General features: G+C 34.6%; 3 protein-coding genes across 3 annotated transcripts; 1 reads left to right on the top strand and 2 right to left on the bottom strand.

Annotated features, from left to right (window-relative positions):
* The first annotated feature begins 9,306 nt into the window (after window positions 1–9,306).
* On the top strand, window positions 9,307–12,796 carry LOC105781276 (indole-3-acetate O-methyltransferase 1). The gene is made up of 4 exons (XM_012605813.2): window positions 9,307–9,460; window positions 9,551–9,970; window positions 10,911–11,186; window positions 12,212–12,796. The coding sequence occupies exons 1-4, from the start codon at window positions 9,350–9,352 to the stop codon at window positions 12,563–12,565; spliced, it is 1,161 nt and encodes a 386-aa protein (XP_012461267.1). The 5' UTR covers window positions 9,307–9,349; the 3' UTR covers window positions 12,566–12,796.
* Window positions 12,797–15,282: 2,486 nt separating this feature from the next.
* Window positions 15,283–17,800, bottom strand: LOC105781265 (protein HOMOLOG OF MAMMALIAN LYST-INTERACTING PROTEIN 5). The gene is made up of 6 exons (XM_012605807.2): window positions 17,641–17,800; window positions 17,441–17,541; window positions 16,904–17,013; window positions 16,578–16,653; window positions 16,316–16,456; window positions 15,283–16,175 (listed from the first exon to the last, which is right to left on the bottom strand). The coding sequence occupies exons 1-6, from the start codon at window positions 17,732–17,734 to the stop codon at window positions 15,435–15,437; spliced, it is 1,263 nt and encodes a 420-aa protein (XP_012461261.1). The 5' UTR covers window positions 17,735–17,800; the 3' UTR covers window positions 15,283–15,434.
* Window positions 17,801–18,797: 997 nt separating this feature from the next.
* On the bottom strand, window positions 18,798–23,548 carry LOC105781249 (65-kDa microtubule-associated protein 1). The gene is made up of 10 exons (XM_012605793.2): window positions 23,388–23,548; window positions 22,329–22,423; window positions 22,026–22,229; window positions 21,625–21,876; window positions 21,336–21,551; window positions 20,943–21,098; window positions 20,551–20,862; window positions 20,094–20,181; window positions 19,457–19,605; window positions 18,798–19,271 (listed from the first exon to the last, which is right to left on the bottom strand). The coding sequence occupies exons 2-10, from the start codon at window positions 22,398–22,400 to the stop codon at window positions 18,969–18,971; spliced, it is 1,752 nt and encodes a 583-aa protein (XP_012461247.1). The 5' UTR covers window positions 22,401–22,423; window positions 23,388–23,548; the 3' UTR covers window positions 18,798–18,968.
* Window positions 23,549–24,708: the final 1,160 nt, after the last annotated feature.

Below are 24,708 nucleotides of genomic sequence, written 5' to 3'. Positions count from 1 at the left end.
AATTGTCAAAAGATGTACCTCTTTTACTTTCGTCTTAAAGCATTTAAGGATGCATCATATACACATTGGAGTTTAACTAATTATGTGTTTATTACCTCTAATTATAGTGTAATTTTTGTTTTGCATGAGTCCTCCAATGGGGATACAGATAGTTGGCACACTTGCAAAAAGGCAAAGTTTTTAGCCATGCAAAGTAATATATGTAATAACAACTATTCATGCATGCCTGTGTACACCATGATTAAATGGATTTTTTGTGACATTTCAATATCAATCCTATTATTAGTCATGTGTGTCTATGCTATAGCGTTTATTACATCACATGTCTTTAACATAAGTCCAAAAGTATTTTATATTTATCACCATCACAAATTTAGGTCAAATCTTTGATTTAATCATTATATTTTGATTTAGTATAATTTAATTTCTTTTCACGTTTTTCGAGGGGTATAAGTACAATTACACCATATCACAAATATAAAGACAATATATCAAAATCATTACAAGCAAATTTACTCGCACAAAGCAAATATAACTTAAATCAGAATAACTTTTAACCGAACCCATACTTAGCAAGATTCCCGTTAAAACAATGACTTGAATAGGAATTTTTTTCAATACAAATGTCTACAATCACCCATAGTCCCTCTTTAACCCTTATAAATAGAAAGATAAATGCGCTTCAACGCATTAAGCGAGCTAGTATTCAATCAACATGAAAAAAAAAAAAATTTTAATGTCATTGGTTAATCAAATAGTTATTATTGTTAAAATTAATATGAATTTTAAAAATAAAAATAAAATAACAGCCCCTCCAAACACAAAAAGTTTCGCAGTGTTTTTTAAAAGAAGTTCCGTCATTAATGTAGCAAAAATAGTTAATAATATTACAAAAGTGGAACTAAATCATTACAAATTAAAGCCTAAATCTCATATATTTAAACATAATTGAGAGGCGAAAATCATAATTTGACCCACAAATTTAACATCTCTTTATAGATAACATTAACATGTTAATCCTTTTAACTCACAAATTAGTACATTTTCACTAATTGTTTTTATAATAAACTATATTTTTAGTTATATATATGATCAAGATTGAGTCGCATACAACAGTTTAGTTTTCCAATTTTTTCATCTATAATCTGATATAAACAATCAATTTCTTTTTGAAAGAAACAATGTAATGTATGGTTAATTAGGGGGAGATCCTATTAATTAATAAAGATGGTAAAGTGATTTTAAGTTTGTTGAGAGCCACGCACTAAAGGAGAGAGTTAAAGTAGGCTCTAAACACTAATCCAACAAACATTGGCTTTTTTCAGAAATATTCCGAAAGATTTTATTATTTACGAAAATGGCTCAGGTTCAAAATCTAAAACAAAAATTAACTGAAATCTACAATGCCAGACGGTGAAGGCACACCGATGGCCAACACCAAAGTGAATCATCGTATAATCATTGCAATATGACTGGGTTGGGGATAAAAAAATTATTTTTTTTTGGTGTTGGCACTACAATGGCCAACACCCGTGTGTATTTTTTGGTGTGCTTTTTGAAAAATACAATTATTTTTCAGTTAAAAAATATTTTTTTATTAGGTGTTGGTGTCTATGTGGGTGGCACAGAAAAAAAAATTTAAAAAAATTTCGATATTTTTTGGTGTCGACACTGTGGTGGCCGGTACTCGTGTCAGAAAAAAATTTGATCTCGTGTTTCTCTAGGTCGGGACCCGTCTGAAAATTAATTTTTATGGTCTTGAGATTCCCTATGTTGGCACCAGTGTTCAAAAAATATTTTTTTTGGTCTCAGCTTTCTCATTATCGGCACCAATATGCTATATATACCAACCGTGGTTGAACATTGGTTTTGAGAAAACAGAAAGAGAGAAAAAAAATTTCAAATTTTCTTGATGAAGAGATAAGGGAGAGGGAGAGAACAGAGAAAAAAATGTAAGTCTTGAGAAATGGGGAGAGTGGTTGAAAGAATGTTTTATTTAACGGTGATCCGACAAAATTTGGAAATCGGCAGGAATAATTCATTGTTTGGAGAGTGTACCATCACCTAGAGATTTCATCTATCTAATGATAGTTATGCGGTAACGGGGTTGAAGTATATATTGTCACGAGTACCACAAAGTTTATGTTGTTAAGGGGCAGAGGTGTCGATTACGGTTTACACGAGTTGGTGATAGTTTTCTCCAACCGAACCTTGTATCATGAAAACCCACCCTTGGGGCACAGGATTCTCGATGGAGCCAATTGAAGCAAAATCTTTCGGGTGAGGCAATGAACCTTAGGGCACTAAATTGATGATTGACTCAAATCAACGTTGTGTGGTTGGAAGCTCTGATAAGAGAACTCATTGCTATTTCTGCGTAAGTAATAATAAAATTAAGCAACATCGGTGTATTTGATTGAGGGCGACCGAACCTAGTCTCACTAAATGCATCATTGGGTCACCGGATTCACGATGGACCGAAATTAGCAAAGTTGAATATTACGAGATTCTTAATGGACCTAATTCAAGCAAAAGATGAATGAAAGAAAATACTTTTTAAAATATATTAGCAACTGTGTTGTGTGTTTAATCCAAATTTAGATAGTATTATTGCACATGGAGAATTTTCGTAAATTATGAAATTAGTTGGGTCAATTTTGTAAAAAGCCGATAATAGTAGAGATAAATATGTTTTCGAGCAATTTTAATGTAAATATTAGTATGATAAAAAGAAATAAAAGGTTTTAAATTAGAAACAAAATTGATTGTTCTTAAGGTCGAAAATTTTATCCGCAGCCGAACTAATATAAAATCAAGAATAATAAAAGAAGTCGGGATGCAATGTTTTAAAATTGAAAAAATGGGTTAGAAAATTAATCATAAACACAATGTTTTTGTTCTTTATAAGTATGAATCATAATCATAAACACATATTCAAGTAATTAAAAGTAAAAAAAAGTGCTAAAAATTTAAGAATGAAAATTTTAACTAAAAATGATAAAACTAAAATCCAGTATTATAATAAAAGAATTTAGTATCAAACAAAACTAAATCAATCTATTAAGTAATTTAAAATTGATTCTTCTTCCCTCCCTTTAAATAGCTTCAATGGTCCCCCTCCACCACCACACTAGCCGACCGACTCCCCCCTCACCGAAAATTTTCTTTTTGAATTTATTTTTACGTGTATTAAGTTTGAAGCATTAAGGTAAGCTAATATTTTTTTTATAACAATTCGTTTAATTATATTTTGTTAATTTGAATGGTGGTTGATAACGTTATTATTAATTACGCATAAATCGCAATGAGTTCTCTTATCCGAGCTTCCGACCAACAACGCGGATGATTAACGAGCGGGTAAAATGTCAAAAATTATAATTATAAATTGGCGGTTAATTACAAAATTGACTTAGCTAATGGATATTTGTCTTTGTCTTAATTTACTCTCTATCACGTTTTCCATAGCTTTTATGTTTACAATTTAGTGTCCGTTAGTTTGTAGGTCAAACAATTTATCCCTTACTTTTTTCTTTTTTATTCTTTAATTAGTTTTGTTATCTTTCTTTATTATCCTTAGATTGTGATATATTTCAATTTGAATTCATACAAGCACTTGAATAGTCAATAAAAACCATTTATTTTACTTTTTGAAAAATGTTGTTGGAGTCTGTTTTTAAATAATAAAAAATTATTATTCATTACTTGTGAATATTCAAGTGGTAAAAATTAACATATATCAATTTTATTATGTGTATTAGATGAGTACTGGGTCTTGAGGCCTTCACTCCATGGTTCGGGACATATTCCCGACAATCAAATTATAATGTACTTGGATGTCGTTGGATTTGGCACATCGGCATTCATTTGGATGTTCAACTTGAGGTCAGACTTAATATCTGCCTTGGTTGAGCGATGGCACTCAAAAACCTATACTTTTCATTTGTTATGTGGGGAGTGCACGATTATACTGGAGGACATATCGGTTCAACTCGGGCTCCCAGTTGATGGAGTTGCGGTCACGGGGCCAAGGAAAGTGGCTAATCCTTGGGCTTAGCAGTATTAGTGACATTGTACCGTGAGCTTTGCCGAGCAACAAAGCATGAGGCACAAAATATAAGTGATTGTCTGTTACTGATGGAGTCTTGGGCTTTGTACAGGATGCCATTTCTAGCATCAGTAAGTCACCAACCATCCGTGTAGTCACTTGTAAATATGTAAAAAAAATGAAAATTTGGTTGCAATATAAATTTATTTTATGTATGCGCACTTGCTAAAAATTGCGATTTATTTTTAGATGGGTGACGACTCCAAGAATCAAGAGGTTTGGTGTAACATCCCGCCTGACGAAGTGTAGTACTCAAGTATTGTTAATTGAACTAAGACTTGTAACGTGACCCCCAAGTAAGGAAAATGTTAGAAACTTATCAATTATTTAAGGACTGTGAATGTGCCATTGGGCGAAGTCCTGATTAAGACGAGCTCTGAGGCTTGGCAAACACTTCGATAGAGTATACGTCCCAGCGGATAGTTGAAAAAAATGAGTCCTATTGTTAAACCCCTAGTCTAATAGGAACGATGAATATATTGTTATCTTATTCTCTGATTAAACCATTTAGTTGGCCTAATGAGGACTAGTCAGGATTGGACAATAGTTTCTAAAAATGAAAGGACATGCATTTAATATAAGAGAGAAAACTATTAGTCATAGGTACCAAAGGAAAGTTAGTAGAGGGAAATAAAATATTCGAGATTAAAAATAAAATATTAAAAAAATATCTACAAATAAATTTAGAAACGAGATTTTTTACCCATGTTCATAACTTCTTTGCATCAATCTTTATTTTTGTACTCCTTTCAGTGATGTGTCGGATACAGTAGATGGACCTCTACGAAATCCTGGAATGCTTAATCGTAGCAAGTAGTCCATTTGATCCGTCGGAGATAATGCAAATGTTGTCTTTCTTGACAAAATGCCTCCACAAGTTCCTCAGGAAAAATTCCTATAATTCGAAGTTCTCGGACTCCACAATAGCGAAAACGGTCGACAGTATGTTTTGGTTGTCATCTTGTGCAACCACAATCAAGATTATTTGAGTATATTTACCATAAAATCAGGCACCATCAACTTGTACCAACGACTTACAGTGGGAGAAGGCCCTAACACATGGATCAAACATCCAAAACAATCAGTGGAAAATTCGTCTCCCTGATTGTAGTTCCTCGTCTAGGCCTTTGGAAGGCATTGTTTGCAAATCAACCACAGTACCCTGCACGTATTCTTTCATCGTGATTATCCACCCTTGAACTTCACTGTATGACGCATCCCAATCATCATACAACTATTCTATCGCCATTTGTTTCGCCCACCATGCTTTTTTGTAGGACACCCTGTAATTGAATCAAGCTTGTATGTTGGCAATAAAGACTAATACAAGAACGGTGGGCATGTTTTTTACCAACAGCATGGTGCAATTACAGATTATTTTTGAATCTAGTTTGTGGTGGTCTTGCATCATACGTTCAGCCGTGCATGTATGAGGCCCTTCTAATTTTTTGATTGTCCACATTTAAGTCCTTTGCATTAATGCAGGTTGAACCCGCTAGTTGCACTTGTCTTCAACCCTCCAACATTACCCAACATATAAAGTCGATGTAGACTTCGATACTTTATAGTCCACTAACAACTTCATGTTGTATTGCTTTATGGTAAATACGCAGTCCGCCTTATTATCGCATGCAACTACGAATCTACCCCCATCAGATGAGCATGTATTATATCTGGGTATTTAGGGAAATTGCGTACAAGCATCATATCGGGGTCTACACTCAACATGTAGTCACAAGGATTATTATGTATAATTATACCACGACTCCTGTTCTCGTTCGAAGGGAGGTGTACATCTTGACCCTCTACCGCACCTTCATCGTCGATATCTTCCAAGACTTTATCTAAATCGGGGTCACTAAATTCTTTAACATCATGGTGGGATTGATCTTCATTATCGGACCCTTCATCATCGTCTATTATGGTGCCCAACACCTCTAGATGTATCTCTAAATGGGGACCCGGGATTAGGTTATACGAACATCCACCTTACTTTGGATTTTCGAGCGTTGCGATGTCCCTCCACAACCCAAAATGATCTTCCCAACAGACACTAAGATCAAAGTCAAGTCCTTGATGTTGACTTACTAAAGGGGCAATCTGAACAAGTTTGGGATCAGCTAACTCTGTGAATAACTCAACTAGTCGGGTGTTCTTAATCTCAAGCGGGCAATAAATTACGATTATTGTGGCCACATCATCATTTACAAGTTCCATATCCGAAAACTTCAATGGATCTGTTGAAACTGGAAATTTGTAGAACAATCTTGACATTTGCTTCCCACAACGGGTAGCTATCTTTGCACTGATCTTCCGTTTCAGTTCCACCAGCATTACAAGCTTATTGAATCTCATCCTCATTTTTTGGGAACTTTGAAATACACAACATTCTTCAATTGTATTTACCATTTCTCCATTGAAATGAACATATAGTAACAACATCTGGTTATTCATCTCCAACAAAATTTGTTTCCTCCTCAACAAAACACAGATATTTCTTTGTTTTTTTTTTCTCTTAAACTGTTAAAGTAAAACAAAAAGAACTCAAGCAAAACACAGAAAAATTAATATATATATATATATATAGCCTGCTGGTGTTGACAAATTGTTTTTGTTTGGCACGGGTGCCAGCCACCACAGTGCCAACACAAAAAAATATCAATTTTTTTTTAATTTTTTCGATGCCGGCCACCTAGACGCTGGCACCTAATAAAAAAATTTTAACTTAGTAATACCCTTATTTTTCAAAAAGTACACTAGAAAATACATACGGGTACTGGCCATTGCAGTGCCGTCACCAAAAATGTATTTTTTATCCCGACCCAATCATATTGAAATGATTACACAATGATTCACTTTGGTATCGGCCATCACTGTAGATTTCAGATCATTTTTGTTATAGATTTTAAATCTGAATAATTTTTATAAATAATAAAATCTCTCAAAGTTATATCTTAGAAAAAAAAAGGCCACAAACACTAGTAGTCTAATTAGCGGTTTAAAAAAAGGGTTAGGTCCAAAATTAATGAACCTTCATTTCTGCCATAATATATCACTAAATTAGTCACCATCATTTGGCTTTTATGGGATCTCTTGGATTTCTCAAAAGTAAATAAAATAAAATAAAAAATGAAAGTTGGAGTTTGCACTAATTAATCCGAGTTTAAACTGTTGTAACAGAAACCACCTAATCATTCACCTAAACATATACAGTTAAAAAGCCAAATATTATGAATGGATTAAAGAACATAATTGTATGTTGTGTTTTACTTATCAGATTATTACTCAATAATTTCTTCATTTTAATCTAATCCTGGTTTATATAAATAATAATTTCTACTTTTCTATACCAGCTGAGTTGTGTCGTCTACACATAAAAAACTTTTGCATGTATATATATCTAACCTTTTCTTTCTTAAAAGGGGAACAGAATGTACTCAAAAGCATGCTAAAATGACAATACAATTCATAGTGGGAGCAGCTTAATTACTGTTGTTGTTATTATTATTATTATTATTATTTACCCAATTAATGGCTTTAAGCTTTTAACCTTATCCATACTGATTATAACAAGTGGAGGAAAATATGAAAAACAAAATAAAACTCTGCCCTAAAGATTAAAGGTAAAAACGAAAAGCAAAATATATATATATATATATATATATATATATATAAGTTTTACTTTTAGTAGACTATTTCTATCCTTTAAAAAAATAATTCGATTGGCGTGAGTATTGTTGTCAATACTGGAGGACGTGTGTTCGAGTTCGTTGAAGCATATTATCCTCCTATTTATAAGTTGAGAAAGGGTTATGGATAATTCTAAGTATTGTGTCAAAAAGAACAAGTATTTATATATATATATATGTTCGGTTTGTATATATTTCAAAATGTTTACTTAATTATCTAGGTAATTTAATTTCCACTTGGAATATTTGTACTTACTGTGAATTGATAACTTTGCAGTCAACGCATTTTTTTTCCTTATACCCACGACTTAATTAATGGCCCTTAATTAAGGGAAAGTTAATTTTTTAAAAAAAAGGAAAACTATAATTTTAAAATTTATTAGAATTATTAACAAGGTATGAAATAATACTTTTCTTACCTTATTAGTTTGGAATAATTTTATTTCATGAATAATTTATATGAATAGTAATTATAGAATTAGAAAGAAAAGGTCCTTATGGAAAAATTCATGATTTATTCATCTAATAATATGATTTTGTTTCCAGTTATTTTATTAGAATGATCTTTTTTATTAATGAATAAAGACAAATATATAACAGGTTCGTATTTCATAGCATATTATTACGGCTAAATCCATATATAGCTTAATTAGTGCTATACCTTGAGTTGAATTCGCCGGCATCGGAGACCGGAAACAAGAAAATCCGGCGACAATCTTGGGCTACTTATACACCCTCGCTATTACTTGCATGTGAGTCCCGTAAGTGTGGATTTTATTTCCATACAATTTCACCTCCTTTATTATTTTGTAATGTGTAATTTGATTCTAATATAGGATTTGCATGGTTCAAGTTTTAAATTCAAAATCATTTTAGATTTTCGAAAAGTTAATACTAATTCAAAATTTTTAATTTATATGCTAATTGAGTCTTAATTCAGCTGGCATTGATATTGTTGTCAGTGTAATGGGTTTGAGTATGCTAAAACGCATATTATCCTCTTCTTTAAGGATTGGGGAGGGGTTATAGGTAACTCTAGACAATATTTTATCAAAAAAATAAAATTAAAAATCGTGATGCTTCACTCATATGAAAGGAAGTAAATAAAAAAATAAAAAATCTTAATTTAAATATTTTTATTATATACATTATTATCTTTACTTTTTTAAACCCCTATTAAAATTTGGTGCTAATGTAAAATTAATTTAAAGCCTATTTCCTTATTATGTATTCTTTTTGGTGAATAACAAACATGGAATTCAAACCCAAACCCCATCTGGGACACAGTGAATACTCTTAACTATCATGCCATCACATGAAATATTAATTAATTTAAATCATGTATTTACATGGCCTGACATTATCTAATATATAAATATTTATTTTATTTACCGTACCCGTAATTTACATTTTTAGAAATTATCTCCGTATAATAGGGTACCCATATATTGTTAGTCCAATTTTGTCCTTCCAATCCTAGGCACTTTGGTTTTTCTCTATATATACATAGCTTCACTCAAAACTTTCCACCAAGAAAGCTACAGGGCATTCAAAAATGGCTCCCATGGGAGACAATGTTGTTGTTTCTAACGTAAACCTTGAGAAGCTTCTTAGCATGAAAGGAGGCCAAGGTGAAGCCAGCTACGCCAATAATTCCCAAGCTCAGGTCTTCTTCTTCTTCTCCTTTTTCTTTTTTCTTTTTTTGATTACTGAAACTTAAAACACTTAAACTATGTGTTTAATATTATCCATGCAGGCTTTACATGCTCGTTCGATGCTTCACCTTCTTGAAGAAGCCCTAGACAGTGTTCATTTAAGCTCCCCAGAGGTACCCTTCGTGGTGGTCGATTTGGGGTGTTCCTGCGGCAGCAACACCATCTACATCGTCGACGTCATTATCAAGCACATGGTGAAGCGGTACGAGTCGTCGGGGTACGAACCGCCGGAATTCTCTGCGTTTTTCTCCGATCTTCCTAGCAATGATTTCAACACCCTTTTCCAACTCCTACCTCCGTTAGCAAATAACGGCGGTAGTAGCATGGAAGAGTGCTTAGCCTCGAATGGACACCGCTCCTATTTCGCTGCCGGAGTTCCTGGATCCTTTTACCGACGCCTTTTTCCGGCTAGATCCATCGATGTCTTCCATTCCGCGTTTTCATTGCACTGGCTATCACAGGTTTATTATTTTTCTTCTCTCATTCCTTCTACTTTCAACTGTACTAGTTTGTTGGTCATGCCGCTGTATAATACCAAGTCTCTAAGCAGGCGCGTATCCGGCCCGTAAATGAAAATTTCTTATTTAGTCATTTTAAAATTTCATATATTAATAAAAGTTGAATTACATTTTAGCCCCTAAAAAAATAAAAATTTAATTTAATCCTTTAAAATTAGAAAATAAAATTATATTTTTATTATTGTAAACCTCTAAAAGGTTTTCTAGCATTGCCTGTAACTAAACTATTGCACATATAAGAGAGAGAGAGATTATTCCCGAGGAGGATTTCAAAGGTGAAAACAATAGGAGAAAAAACATAATCTTCAAGTTAATGTCATTTCATGATACAAAAGTTTAAGTGATTTTGAATGATCTTTAACCATCCCATTTTGGCCGGCATTGAGTCGGTCAAAAGTGAGTGCACAAAATGATAATAGTAGGTGCGTATACATATATACATATATATTTGTCCTATTCCCTCTTTTCGAAACTTGAAACCAATTGGAACCCTAATTTCCTTCAAGATGTTTTGACTATATGTGCTATTTTTCTAATTGGGCCTAGAATATTGTTAGTGACTCGTATGATTTTTCTTTAAATAATTAATGTGTTGTCTTGTGAATCTGATAAAATAATGCATTAAATAAGGTGGTTTCTAGAGAACCGAAATTTGAATTCCCAGTAATTTGTAGTGGTTAGTTGAGAGATTTATCTTTAACTTTTCCCATTCTAGACTTGGGTTAGTCTATCTTTTTTTTAAAAAAAAGACTATTTATATAGAACATAAGGAAATCCAAAAGTACTGTTACAGTCTGCCTTCAATTCTATTATATATATTTGAATGTGCAACACAAAATTAAGACCAGACAAATGTTGTTGTGGTATGTAACATGGGACCCAGATGCCTGAAAGTGTGTTAGACAGAAGATCAACGGCTTACAACAAAGGGAGGGTGTTCATCCACGGTGCAAGCGACAGCTCAGCCAATGCTTACAAGAAACAGTTCCAGACAGACCTGGCTAAGTTCCTGAGGGCAAGATCCATAGAGATGAAGAGGGGTGGGTCCATGTTCCTTGTCTGCTTAGGCAGGACTTCCGTGGACCCCACAGACCAAGGTGGGGCCGGTCTCCTCTTTGGGACCCACTTTCAGGATGCTTGGGATGATCTTGTCCAAGAGGTACCTTCACAACACTAATGTTCACACTAATCACCCATCTTTACTTAAAGCTCTTCATTTTTACATGTGTCAACAGTGCTCTCCAATTGTCCCTAAATTATATCTCACATTATTAGATTCTTTCAATCACATCCTTTCCATTATTTACATTTCACCATAACATTATCTTTTGGTCGGTTCTGGTTTAAGGTATTTACATAAGAATTTACACGTCATATCAGAATTCATCTTAAAGAATTATTGGCAGAAAAGTTGTTCTAGGTAGCATAAAAGTAATCTTAGCCGGACCAACTTTCCTGCTAATATATCAACAAAAATGCATTCAATTGGATATGTTTTTGTACTCTTTTTAAAAATAACCTATTTTTTAAAAAATTTTAAAATAATTAATTTATTTTATCAATTAAAGTCTTTTTCGGCATATTTGGCCAAGAATAAGGAATAATAATTTGTGCCTATGGTCTGTTACTGCAATTTGGCAGACCAAAAAGCAAAGGGAAACACCATGCAAAAGGGGAAATGATTAGGTGTGTTGAGGCTTAGTGAGAGCTTTATGATGGATTGTCACCGATCATGATTAAGTTGTTCTAACGCCAGCCGTTGGATGGTCTTGGTTAAGAGAATCCGCTCTAGCCCTCCACTTGTCTCCCATTGCCATGTCGGCAGCAATATGATAACCGCAAGGCAGCGGTCCTGGGGGGGTCCACATATGCGAACTGACCACCACCGTTGGATCAAATTTCTTTTAAAAAAATGGATGTTTGACATAATCATGGCATTTAACAAGACGACAATAACAGTGATTTGGGTACATTTGATCATTGTTGATGAAATTAATCATAAAATGTTTGGTGGGACCAAACATTCTGTTGCAGCAAAAATTGATGCAGTAGATGATAGTACATTTACGTATCATCCTCTCCTTTAATCAACTGTTCTATTCAAGCTGCCACAACGATTATCGTCATAAGTTAATAATAATGTTATTTATTTCCAATACATAATTGATTGTAATGGTGCAACAGGGTCTTATAAGTGCCGAGAAGCGTGACAATTTCAACATCCCAGTGTATGCCCCAAGCCTACAAGACTTCAAGGAAGTGGTTGAAGCTGATGGTTCATTCACCATAAACAAGCTTGAGGTATTCAAAGGAGGCAGCCCTTTGGTCGTTAGCCGGCCAGATGATGCATCGGAGGTAGGTCGAGCGCTAGCCAACAGCTGCCGGACTGTTTCCGGGGTGCTAGTCGATGCTCACATCGGGGACAAGCTCAGCGAGGAGCTGTTCTTACGGGTGGAAAGCCGAGGCACGAGCCATGCTAAGGAGTTGCTAGAACAGTTGCAATTCTTTCACATTGTTGCGTCTCTTTCTTTTGCTTAAAGTAAAAAGAAAAAATGAAAAAGGCTTTCATATCCTTTTTTCCCCTTTCCCTTTTGTGTGTTATTTCATTTCCCATTGTAATGAAAAGGAATATAGTATTAACTAATTCACACACAAAAGAGAGAGGGGAAAGGGTTTCTTTTGTTTTTTCTTTCTTGTTAACTTTGTTTTGCGTGTTTTTTTTGTGTGTGATTACAGTTAATAAATATTAATTATCTATGTTCCCTTGAATCCAAACTATTTAAATAAAGCCACATAAATTCCTTGTTCTTATTATTTTTGGTTTTTGGTATAAATAAAATCAACAAGGATCGATACACAATATCAACGGTAGTGATCTAAGAAGAGAAGAGTGTTGATTCAAGAAAAGAGAGGAAAAAGAAAATCAAGATGGGATCTTTTTCTGTCACCCTCCCTTAAATGGAGTGTTTTGGGTTATTTAAACCATGGATATTTTGAGTCGGATCTCGAGTTAAATACCGAATCAAGTTATTATAACCGTAAAACAATAACAAAATAAATAAATATTGAAATTCTTATTAAACTCACTTAAAAAAATATTTTTTTGCCCTTTCTTTTTAAGAGGGGTGGGGTTCAATGGTAGTTAATTCGGTTGTAATGTTATTACAGAGTAATTTTTCCAAATATTATTCTTGTCTAAAGTACTTTAAGACCATTGTGGCTCTTGCATACGCCTTGTTTCCCTCTTTTTATTCTTTGACTACCAAAACATTCCTTTAATCCTTCTAATCAAGTTTGAATTTTTTTAATTTCTTCATTATGTTTTAGTTGATTTTTTAAATGTAATTTATAATATTTTTATGATTTTTTAATTATTATTAATTTGTTCTTTTTACTTTGTAGAGTTGTTAAACCGTCCACTTCGAACCGAGAGCCAAGAGTGCAACCAGATGGCCTCCAGTCAAATTCTTTCAACATTGCCTGTTAAGTAAAGACAGGATTTTTACACCAGGAATCAAATTCTTGAAATAATCAAATTACCCTTTTGGTAATTATAGAATTCTGATACATATCTGATAGTTCAATTGATGTTTAAGCAACCACTCGATCTATTCTTTCCAAACTGCACAACCAAAAGCATGTAATGTAACAAACCAGTAAGCATATACTACCCAAACTGATCATAACAAGCAACAAATTTATATATTAATAATTTAAGCTCCTTCTATTCAGGTGCTGCTGCTTCTGGTGAAGATGAATGAAATATGAAAATATCATCTTCTTCGGGTAGCCTAAAGCTCACCCTTTTCTTTGACTTCCCACTTCGGGTCATGCTGAATGAAACCTCACTTTCTTCACCTTTCAAAAGCCTCTCCTTTGAGAAGCTCCCCCTTGCTTTAGAGCTGCTGCTGCTGCTGCTTCCATTTTCATTTTCTCCCACACAAGATGGGAATACCCTCTTGGATGAATAATGCTTGAAAACATGGTATTCACCCCCTGATGTGGTCCCATTTATCTTTTGCAACCCTGGTGAAGCAATGAGCCAATCCTCCAGTGTTGGTTCCTTTTTTGCCTTGTTTACCTCCTTTTGTTGCTGTTTCTCTTTCACCTGCAACAATTGCCTCTCTTTTGCTTCGTTTTTCCACATGCAAACCAACATCAGCAAAGACAATACCGACCAAGAACTTGCTTTATGCTCATTCTCATGTTCTGTTTCCTGTTGATCAGACAATCTCTGGGGGCTTGATTGTCCCAAACAAGAGCATCTAGAACCCATTTTTTTCCTTTCCTCTAGGGTGATACCAATAAAAAAATTGTCATATTTCTTCTTGGTACAATAAGGTTATATATAGAGGATTCCAAGATGGATTCTCCAAGGGATTAGGATAAGAATTTTCATCAATTAACAGCTTTATTCTTATCGATATCCACTAGTTGATTGCTCCAAGCTTAAACTTGTTTGTGTCTGCGTTACACTTTTGTTGTAGGATTATGGAATCTGAATCTTATTTCCTTGTCAAATGACCAAAACCCCCTTGCTAAAACCATTTGATTCCATATTTCCATGGGCAGAACTGTCATTTTTGGTAATAGTTAAGTTTTCTCTTAAATGCCATCAATAAAACAGACAGGTTAGAACGCACTGTCTTTGACTTAACCACCTTCACGTATATGCTGCCAAAAACTTTCTTTGTTAAATTTGGTGAAGAAGGCAAGAAAACCAACATAAGTAGCTAGAAAAGTTGTCAATACACCCAAATAAGGAGTGATTTGAATAATAAGAGCAATATATTACTGGTTAGCTCCATGTGATGGAGCAGTTCAGAGATCCTTTGCATTTATCTCCAAGTTGCCAAGAACTAAGAATTTGGATATTTCTTTCCCTAGTTCTGAAAAAAAAATAGATTATAAATATATGTAAATGAAGGCCAAAATACTTTTTTAAAAAAAGCCCATAAGTATCCAATATTGACTTAGTATGATCAGGATATAGTAGCAAGCAAGCATGCATGCATCTTGCTTCTGCATTTGTTGCAGTGTTGCTTATTTCCAGTTAATCAAGTTCTTAAAGCTTTTAATATCTGTTTGAATAACTTGTTTATAACAGATATATGATTAAGGATTGATTTCTGGCAATCATATTTGTGTAGTGATTGATATCTGAGTTGTTTATGTTTTTCCTATGTTTTTGGATTTACCTTGTTGATTTCTTACTGGAAAGGAAATGGGAGGAAAAAGCAAAACCCTGCTGAATCTTTAATGGAAAACCACATGAAATATTTTGATTCTCAAATGAAAATTACATGGCAGGTAACAGATGTTCACAATCTCCAATAAAACCTATACAAATCAAATCATATGATTCAAAAGAAAAACCATGTGAATCTGTCCACTAGGGGTAACAAGCTTACTGACCGGCTGATGGATTAGTCAGCAATTCAAGTGATTTTTTTAAGTAATCTATTGCAACTGACACATCATCAAATGCTAAGGCTCCAACCACAAACCGTGCAGCCTTGTGTGCCTCAGCAATTTTCTCCGGTGGTGGCTGGTAATTGATGTCATATTGGTGTTCTTGAGACATAGTTGGTGCAGGTTCTGAGACTGTCTCATTTCTGCTAGTTGAAGAGTATTGGGATGTTGATGAATAGCTTGTTGTTGGAGGAGCAGACTGGGGAGTGTAAGAAATCTCAGCACCTTGATAGTAAGAAGGATAGTGAGATGGGGCAGAGGGTAAACTACTCTCAGAGAAACTTGGATAAGACTGAAAATTAGGATATGAATATGGGGGAATGTCAACGGATGGGAAATTATGTGGCAAATGTTGTTGCGGTTCTTGCGAATAGGGTTGATGGAGGTATGCATGGGGATATGTAGGATCTTCGGACTTGCTTGTGGGAGGTGGTGAAGGGAAGCGTCTTTGGGGATCTTGTGGAAAGGATTGTCCATGAAAAGGGTAACTGCGAGGAGGAAATGATGGATGTGATGCTAAAATATCGAAAGAATGCTGCCGGTCAATCTTATCATGGAACTGAGTTGACGGTGGAATATTAGCATGGTGCTGGTTATTTATTTCATCATGGAACTGTGGTGACGGATCAGAATCTTGCCTGGGACTGGTAACTGGAAGTTCACCAGGTCCATGATCCTGCAAGGATAAACATAGATGAAGGTTATCCAGAATTTTAGTTATGCATCAACACCATTCTGTTTATTTAATCAAGGCCAAGTATTGCCATTGTCCCTATATTGCTAATGACTAAAGCACTGTTCCGATAAGAAACATACATATGAACCGCTATGTGTACTTGATAGAACAGACAAATCTTCATCACCATTAGGAGGGCCACAGGTGGGCTTTCTTCCTTCTTTCAAAGCTTTCCTAATATCAGCAGCTTTCCAGGCGGCATACTTCTGTTTCTGCTCAAGCTGTATAATAAAACCATAAGAAGTTCAAAGCAAAACTAACCGAGTAATGCATCAAAAAAGGAAGAAATCAACATTATTAGCGCAAAATTTTAATGCGACTCTATAACAACTAGAAACTCACATCAGGCTGAAGAGGACCAAACTGGCTAATAATCTCAAAGAAAATGCTCGCAGCATAAAATGTCTTTGCTGTATTCCTGAACCAAGCACCCAAAAGTTAAATCTTAAGTCATTTATAGAAATATCAAAGTACTAAGGTAAGTAAAAGGTTGTAATCATGTAATGTAGCAATTAACAGAACTTTCTCATAATTTAGAGGGTAACACAAAACACACTAACTAAAACTACAAACATGCCATTCAGGTTATCAAATGAACTGCTTTTGCATCTTCTAGACAAAATGCAATTTAGTGCAACATGGATATATGAGAAAGAAGATTTGCTTACAAGTCTGCTCGTCCAGCACGATCTTGTTTGTCCGCCTTTGCAAAGACATTCAAGGCAAATCCCTCTAGATACAAGTTATCCTCAGATCCCAACGTCAATGACTTCTTATCCTGCAAAGTACCAATACCCTTAGACACTGATGAGAGTTGATTTATAGTTTATCTATAAGCTCCATATATATCATACAACAAATAATGTCATGGCAATGATCAATAAATAACTATATGATTCTAGTTAATGAGGATTGTTTAACTAGTAATCTGGAGCTTCAGTACTACAGCAAATACACAAAATAACAGCAACTCTCAGTATCCAAGTTAGACCCAGTAGAGAAATACCAAGGTGTTAAATTTAAATATTTTCTTGTAAAATCACATCAATCAATCAATAACAATATCTAATTCAACATATCCATTAAATTTTCTAGGAAAGTAAAGTAGACCCAACTCATTAAACAGCTCAAATAACACAACTCATAATTCAAAATCAGCTAATCATTAAAGAGAGAGAGAGAGAGAGAGAGAGAGAAGAGCAGACCTTTTCAAGCTGTTTCATGAGAGAAACAAGAAGAGCACTGGTAGTTTTGGTTCTCTCACTGACGGGTATCTTCAATCCTTTTTCCATTGCATACAACCGACCTTTACAAAAGAAAAAAGAAAATTTCTAATTAGCATCTACAAAAAAGATTAAAAAGAAAAAAAAAAAAAAAGAAGGTTTAAGATGTAATTTTTATTTACAGTAATAAGCGACAAGAGGCTCGTGTTTTTGAAGCTCATCGGCTCGTTGAAGGTACGGTAAGAGCAGTTTTGCTGGCTCATTCTCGTTTGCCATTGCCTTTGAGAAGGAGAAATGGTTTTCAATGTCGTTTATAATGTTACAACTCTTCTTAGCTAAGTTTTTGAAGATTAGATGACAACTTTGGAAGTTGTTGGAAGAATTGCTAGTTTAGCCTCTTTAGATTGAGGACTTTAACAAAACACCCAATAACTTTTCTTTTTTCCATAATTTGCAAACAATAATAGTGCAATTGTTATTGTTGTTGAAGTTTTAATGGAAAATAGGCAAAATTATGTTCCACGAATATTAAGGGTTAATTGCATTACACATCTCTACATTTGAAAATGTTATAATCAAATCCTTAGAGTATTAGTATTATATTAATCAACTCCCTCTGTCGACCTAGTCTTCAGTTTTGACATGAGGTGGAGCATTTAAAACCTATGAATCAAATTGTAAATAAATGTGTACATAATATATAGATAGTTTGAATTTATTTTTATCAATTCAATATTGAGAAAGGAAATGAGAGATGAGAAAGCATCAACCTCTATCATCTAAGTGTCAAAGAAGAGCTCTAACCATTGTCAAAGAAGAGCTCTAACCATTGTTCTAAAAGTCTTAGTATAGACCACTTGAATATGATGTATTAAGCACGGGAGTTATTTCTTTTCCCTTTTAATATGTCAAAACCAAGTAGTTCATAAGATATATATACACCTATTTGCAACTCAATCTACATATTTTAAATATGTTCCACACTATATTTAAATTGACATTTAATGTCAATGACAAAGTTGATAGAACAATATCGATAATTTAAAAACTCAATTAGCAACTCTACTATCAATATTTGAGAATAAAAAATAATAATAATAATAATAACTCTAATATCAATACATAACCGCCCCAATAGAGAATATGAGTTTTAATGTACAGCATGTTGATCCTGAATTAGAATAAAAACAGGTTCAAGTTGAATGATTTGAGTGAGTGCTTGAAAGGTTTTCAATGCCAAAACTGACTTATGGGGAAGAAACTTGTACTTTGTTGCCATTTCACCTCTTTCATATTAGAAAATATAATAACAGATCTGACTAATGCAAAGGTAACAACATGAATCAAAAACCACCTTCCAAATGCTAAATATCACAAATATTACACAGCTAATAACACTGACTATATCCCTCTACTACAACGACAGCTCTTCGATTCAGGCCAATTCACTAATAATATCCGGTAATAACACTAAAAACAAGACAAGGGTGTAAAATCTATCAATTTATTATTAGGGTGATGCTGGAACTGGACCAGCTCCCGATACATGGGAGGCAGCGTCCTCTTTTGATATCGCTACGAAATTGGCAGGAGCTGCGAGTTTCATGCTGTCCCTCTTCCCATCTTTAGTTGCAGACCTGCTTCCATTTTGAGTAGCATTTAGAGACAACCGTCTGCTAGGGGTTCCATTGGTTCCTCCATTTGCTCGAGGACCCACCACCTTCTTTGGACCAGATGGTCGAGCAGGGCTTGGCTTTGAACCGAAGATGGCTTCTTGTTCCGTGTTTTGCTGCTCACCGTACTTCTTCTGATCCTGCAAGTCCATAAGTTAAACCATATTTAGCAGGAGTAAAAGGAAAAAAAGAAAAAGGACACTGTCTACATGCAAAGCAAGAGACATTTAGCTGAAAACTCTTTTTTGAGTTTACCTTCTTCCTATTTAGATCTAGGTCATGCTTTAAGTTATATAGTTAGAACTAAAATGAATCAAAACCTTACCCTAAGCCTTCGCTTTTCTTCTTCTCTTTCTTGCCTGAGCATGGAATATTCATCTAGCATAGCAAGGAGAGGAACACCGTCATACGAAAACGATATGCCGCGATCTTCTTCCCAAGCCCGAGTTTTGGCAACCAAAGTGTCAACCATACCTACCAAAGGCCAATAAAACCGATTAGAGAGGAAAATAAGAACTCAGGCCATACATGCATGATATGCAGATCTAATGTGGTAGCATTATAGCAATTCTCCCCTATCTCATAAATGTTAAGGCAAACATACCATCAATGGATGGAAACTAGGAACTATAGACTTCAGGGAAAATTTCATCTCTTAATATTGGAATCCCATGCAATTGCTGTATTTTGAACGCCTAAATTCACATTAATTTTATCCTCAATAGAACATTCATCTTTGAGATTCTTTTTTTTATTTGATTACCACATTCTAGATTGGTAAAAAGAAAAATGTAGGGAATACTTTCTATTGAACCTAATCAAAAATAGATTAGAAGAAACTTTAAGACCAGAAAATGAACTGCTAACGATGGTTCAAGGTGAAATGCACATGCAGATGCAAACAATATCTACCAATGGCATATGAATCATCATCCTGTAAATATGATTCTAGATGGCCCTACCTGGAATTTTGTTGACCAGAACGCGAGCTTTCTCGGCACGCTTGAGATTTAAGTGTGCGCCCCTGCTTGAATTGTACCTGTTCTCGTCCTGTCTCAGCAAGAAAATATCAGTAGAAACGTAACACTCAATGTCATTAGAGGTAGTAAGATATGAGCAATATTAGGAATGCTGACGAGCATGCAGTCACTAATATTTTAAGAGTCCAAAACATTTATCAGGGGACATTGGAATAAGACGAGGGATTCAAGGATCAGCATTAAGGCTCAGGCCACAGCACTCAGGCCAAGATTCTTAAAGGTATCATGTTAGTATAACAGGTTGGACAACAATATTATGGCCAGATTATTCTTTTCTATTTCCTAATCTTAAACCCAAATCGATAAATCCACCAACAAGGGAGATAGGGGTGGGAAAGAGAAGCCAGAGAGAGAAATGTTGAGGAGAGATTAAAAATACCCGATTGTAGTCTTCAAGCCAACTTTCTTCTTCACAAGCTGACATCCATTTTTCAACCCTATCCAATATTTCTTTTCTACTAAGGACTTCTTCTTTTGCTTTAGCTATCTGATTATCCATGTCAGCTAGTAACTCAGTAGGCTCAACATTCCCAGAATCAATCAGAGCCATAATTTTCTCCCTAGCGGCCTCTGGATCTATCTCTATATGAGCACGGGCAAATATCTCCTCAAGCTCCACTTGTTTTTTGAAGGCAATTTCCTTCATCCTGCTTGCTTTTAGCTGATCAAGCCTTTCAACTTCAACCTCCGCCTTCAGTACAAAAGGAAATGAGAATAAGTAAGCAACTGTTCTCTATCAAACTTGGACACCAATTGAGAAACTTGATTTACCTGCTCAATCAGATCCAGAGCAAGAGCACCAGGAACAGTCACTCCATCAACTGATGCAGAGGTGTGGCAGGTGACATGGTCAAATAATATTCTTTCTTCTTCAGGAGTGTCCATCAAATTCCAAAGATCAATTAGCTGAGTTGCTAACTCTTGAAGCTGTCAAAAGGGGAAAAACGTTAACCTTGTAATTTCATTTATTGGAACAAAAGCATGAAGTGAAGAAGAATATATTAACTCATATATCCATGTCCAATATAAAGATGATTCCATAAAGCCTTATATCAATGTGCAATGGTTCAAGTAGCAAAGCATCAAGAAGAAAAATGGATAGTACATTTTTGAACAGGGAAAAAAAAGGGGAATGAAAAGAACTGCTACATACAACAAAGATACCTTATGAAGCCTCTGTTTCTTATCTTCGTTTAGAGTTGAGACTGTCTCGGCCAACCTCAATAGCGTGTCATTGCTGATGCTTTTGGACTGCACACCGGTAGTGTCATCTAAGCTCGGATGAACTTCAGTTACAGTACTAAAGAAGTCCATTCCAAGGACAGCACAGAGATCATGCACAGTGCTGACAAATTCAAGGACTTTATGCAGTCGATCACTCTGCAATGCAAATAAGTTAGTGAGTGATCCATGTAAAGACTAGAAACCAGGATATCCAGGGAAATAGATGTACCTTCTCCTTTTGAAGTTCTTGAAGCTTTACTTGATATTCATTCAACTTCTTCAGGGACAAGTCAGACTCATCCACTGCTGGAGCACCTGTCTGCTCACTGGCATTCCCAGCAATTTCCCCACATATCTTCTGAATCTGAGACTGTACATCAGAAAACTCCTTAACTCTCTCCTCTTTCTGTTTCAACAGCTGTTCGAGTGCTGGTGCAATAGCAGCAAGTTGTTCATTGATTGTTCCCAATGTCGTCTCAGGCTGTAATCAAACCCAAAGCACTAATGAGAATGCAGCAAACAGTATTTTATGCGAAACTTGTAAACAGCATTAATTTGCATATAAAGGAGTAATGACATCCTATTATCTATAGTAACTTTGAATATAGGGTGAAATAAATGAGCACTAACAATGCTAATGAAACTTTTGTCCCCAAGAGCTGATACAAGAGTAGAAAGCTCAAGCTTAGCATCTGACAAGGCCTGAAGAAGTTGCGCTCTTGATTTTGCAGCCTGTTCAACCTTCCTCTTGTATACATCCAAGCATTCTTGTTCTATCTGAAGAAGCATCTTGTCTCTCTCTTCGTCACTTTCACCAACTTCATCCCAAATTTCCTACAATCAATTTGCAGAACATTTTACCAGTTATATTCTACAGACGAGTACTAGAAACAAAGATTTGAAGGGAGGGAACCAACTTAAAAGCCACATTACCTGCAATTTCTGCAGTAAAGAACCGCAAGTGATTTCTCCTACAAGAGGATTTTCTGCCTCCGTTACTGCCATTGACCCTACCACGTCAAACTAGCCTGCACCAGGGGAACCATTTAATAGACATTTAACACAATTTTCCTTTGAATCTGGAGGCACACGTGAAAATAACAAACCAGGACTAAAGAACAATATGTACATCTCACTGACCAGCTAGAAACAGTACTGTACAAAATTAAATGACATGAATACCTAATAGAAAAAATCGAAAGAATGGCAAACCATTAAGTTAGGAGAAGCTTCAAGAATTACAGTAGTAACCAAAGAATATCATGGCAATAAAAGATTTAAATCTACAATGTATAAAGACATCAAGTGCTAAGGCATTGACATATTGAATTGGTATAAAAGAACCTCAAAGGAGTATACAACGTATGGTGCAACTATGGCATCTAGCAAACAGACTAGATAATGCCTCTTATTTATTGTTTTTTAAGAACTGCAACAAGCTGACTAATAGGAAGTATTTTTCAATTCAGGTAACACTAAAGAAGTTCAAAGAAAAGACTTAATCAGTGACATAAATTGCACAAAGGTGCAACCATTGAAGCATACTAGCAGAAAATTTGGCTTCTCAAACACTGAAAAATTTACAAAAGTGGAGAAATAAATCTTTAATAACTTGTAGCAAAATCATCAACAACTCAGCATTAGAAAAAGTGTTGAACTCCTTCATCCCCACATTCCTCGATCAACAATCAAAGAAATCCTTACTTTGATTCACTAAAACCAAACAATCAGCTTGAACAATAAAAACCCAACCTCACAAATTCACTCATTTCTCATTATTCACCTAACAAAATCCAAGCTCCAAAACTTAAAATTTTCCAAATAAAACAACACACATTTAGGAATAACAAGTGCAAGAACAACTCCAAAAACACTCTAGATCTCCCTTAATGCTACCAACAAAAAGCATACTTTGTTTAACATCAAGATCAGAACAGCTGAAAATGCAGCAAAGGCAACAAAGAAGCCGAAAGAAGAAAAATTAAGGCATACCCAGATCTTCCTTTCAGCAAAGATTTCTGGGTGTTTTTTTTTTCTCCTTCAGATCTAAAGCTTTGATATTTGCAGAGAGCAAGTATGTGAGAGTGAGAGAAGCTTAGAATTAGATACAGAGGGGAGGAGTGGAAAATGCAGAGTGTGGGACCCACTAATATATCCAATGTCCAGACAAATGCTTTTGATGGATAAGTACCCGTGTTTTCTGGATTATTTACGATGATGGCACTACATCAATGTCTATCGTAATGAATTTACTTGTTTGCCCCCCTATTGAGATTTTGTTTTTTAATAAGAAGAGATAAGGAGGAGTGTTAATGAAGTGAAATTATTTTATTTCGAATTTTAAGTTATTAAAATTATGTGTTAATGATAATAAAAAATTTATTAAAATATTATTAAATAATTAAAAATAAACTAAGAATGATATACTAAGAAAGGTCCATAAAATAAATTCTCGTAAATAAAATCGTGGTTATACATAAAAAGTTATAATTACAAGTAAGGTCCAGCTAGAATTAAGTTGATTTCAAGGTTGAATAAAGAAATGGGTGGGCATTGAAAGGGGACAAAGAAGGGTGATAGTTGCATAGGTGGCATCACGAATCCAACACTTACAGTTGGTGTCTCTAACCGCTAGCTTACACATATAAATCAATAACATGCAAAAAGCCGAGATGGGTATTTATTAGTAGCTCTACATATTGCTGTCATAATTAAAACTCTTGCATGGGTCTTTTTTCTTGTTTCTTCTTTTAGATTATTATTACTTTGTGTTTTTGGTTGTTAGATTTTCCCAAACATATCCATGCACTTTTTTATTATTATAATTTTTTTACATCTTCCTCTCTATAATTATGTTAAATAAGTGGGATTTATAAATTATAATTATAAAAAGAGGACAAACTATATATTACATTCTTTTTTTGATTTATTTAGAATAACAAAATATTCACATAAGATGTGTCATGTGAATTGTTTGGTCATTATTTAATTTGTGTAATGACAATAAAATCATTGTTAAACTTTCTTGTGACTAAATAATTTCCATTGCATGGAGCAAGAAGAGAAAAGACAGTGGCAGAATAGTTATAGTCTCCATGAAATTTTATAATGGAAAAACTTGTGCACTTTAGAGATTTAAAAGGAATGATTTGATTAATTAAGTGGTGCTTAGAAAATCCCATGCCAAAAGCAATGGAAATGAAAGTTTGACTCATGTTTTGGATGTTCAGCATTTGATTGACTCAAAAACATGTGGACTATATTTTAATATATATCTTTCACCCATTATCATGTTTTGTCCTCAAAAATCTAT

Source organism: Gossypium raimondii, chromosome 1 (assembly GCF_025698545.1).
Source record: "Gossypium raimondii isolate GPD5lz chromosome 1, ASM2569854v1, whole genome shotgun sequence".
NCBI lineage: Eukaryota > Viridiplantae > Streptophyta > Magnoliopsida > Malvales > Malvaceae > Gossypium > Gossypium raimondii.
This window is presented reverse-complemented; position numbering and strand designations above follow the sequence as displayed.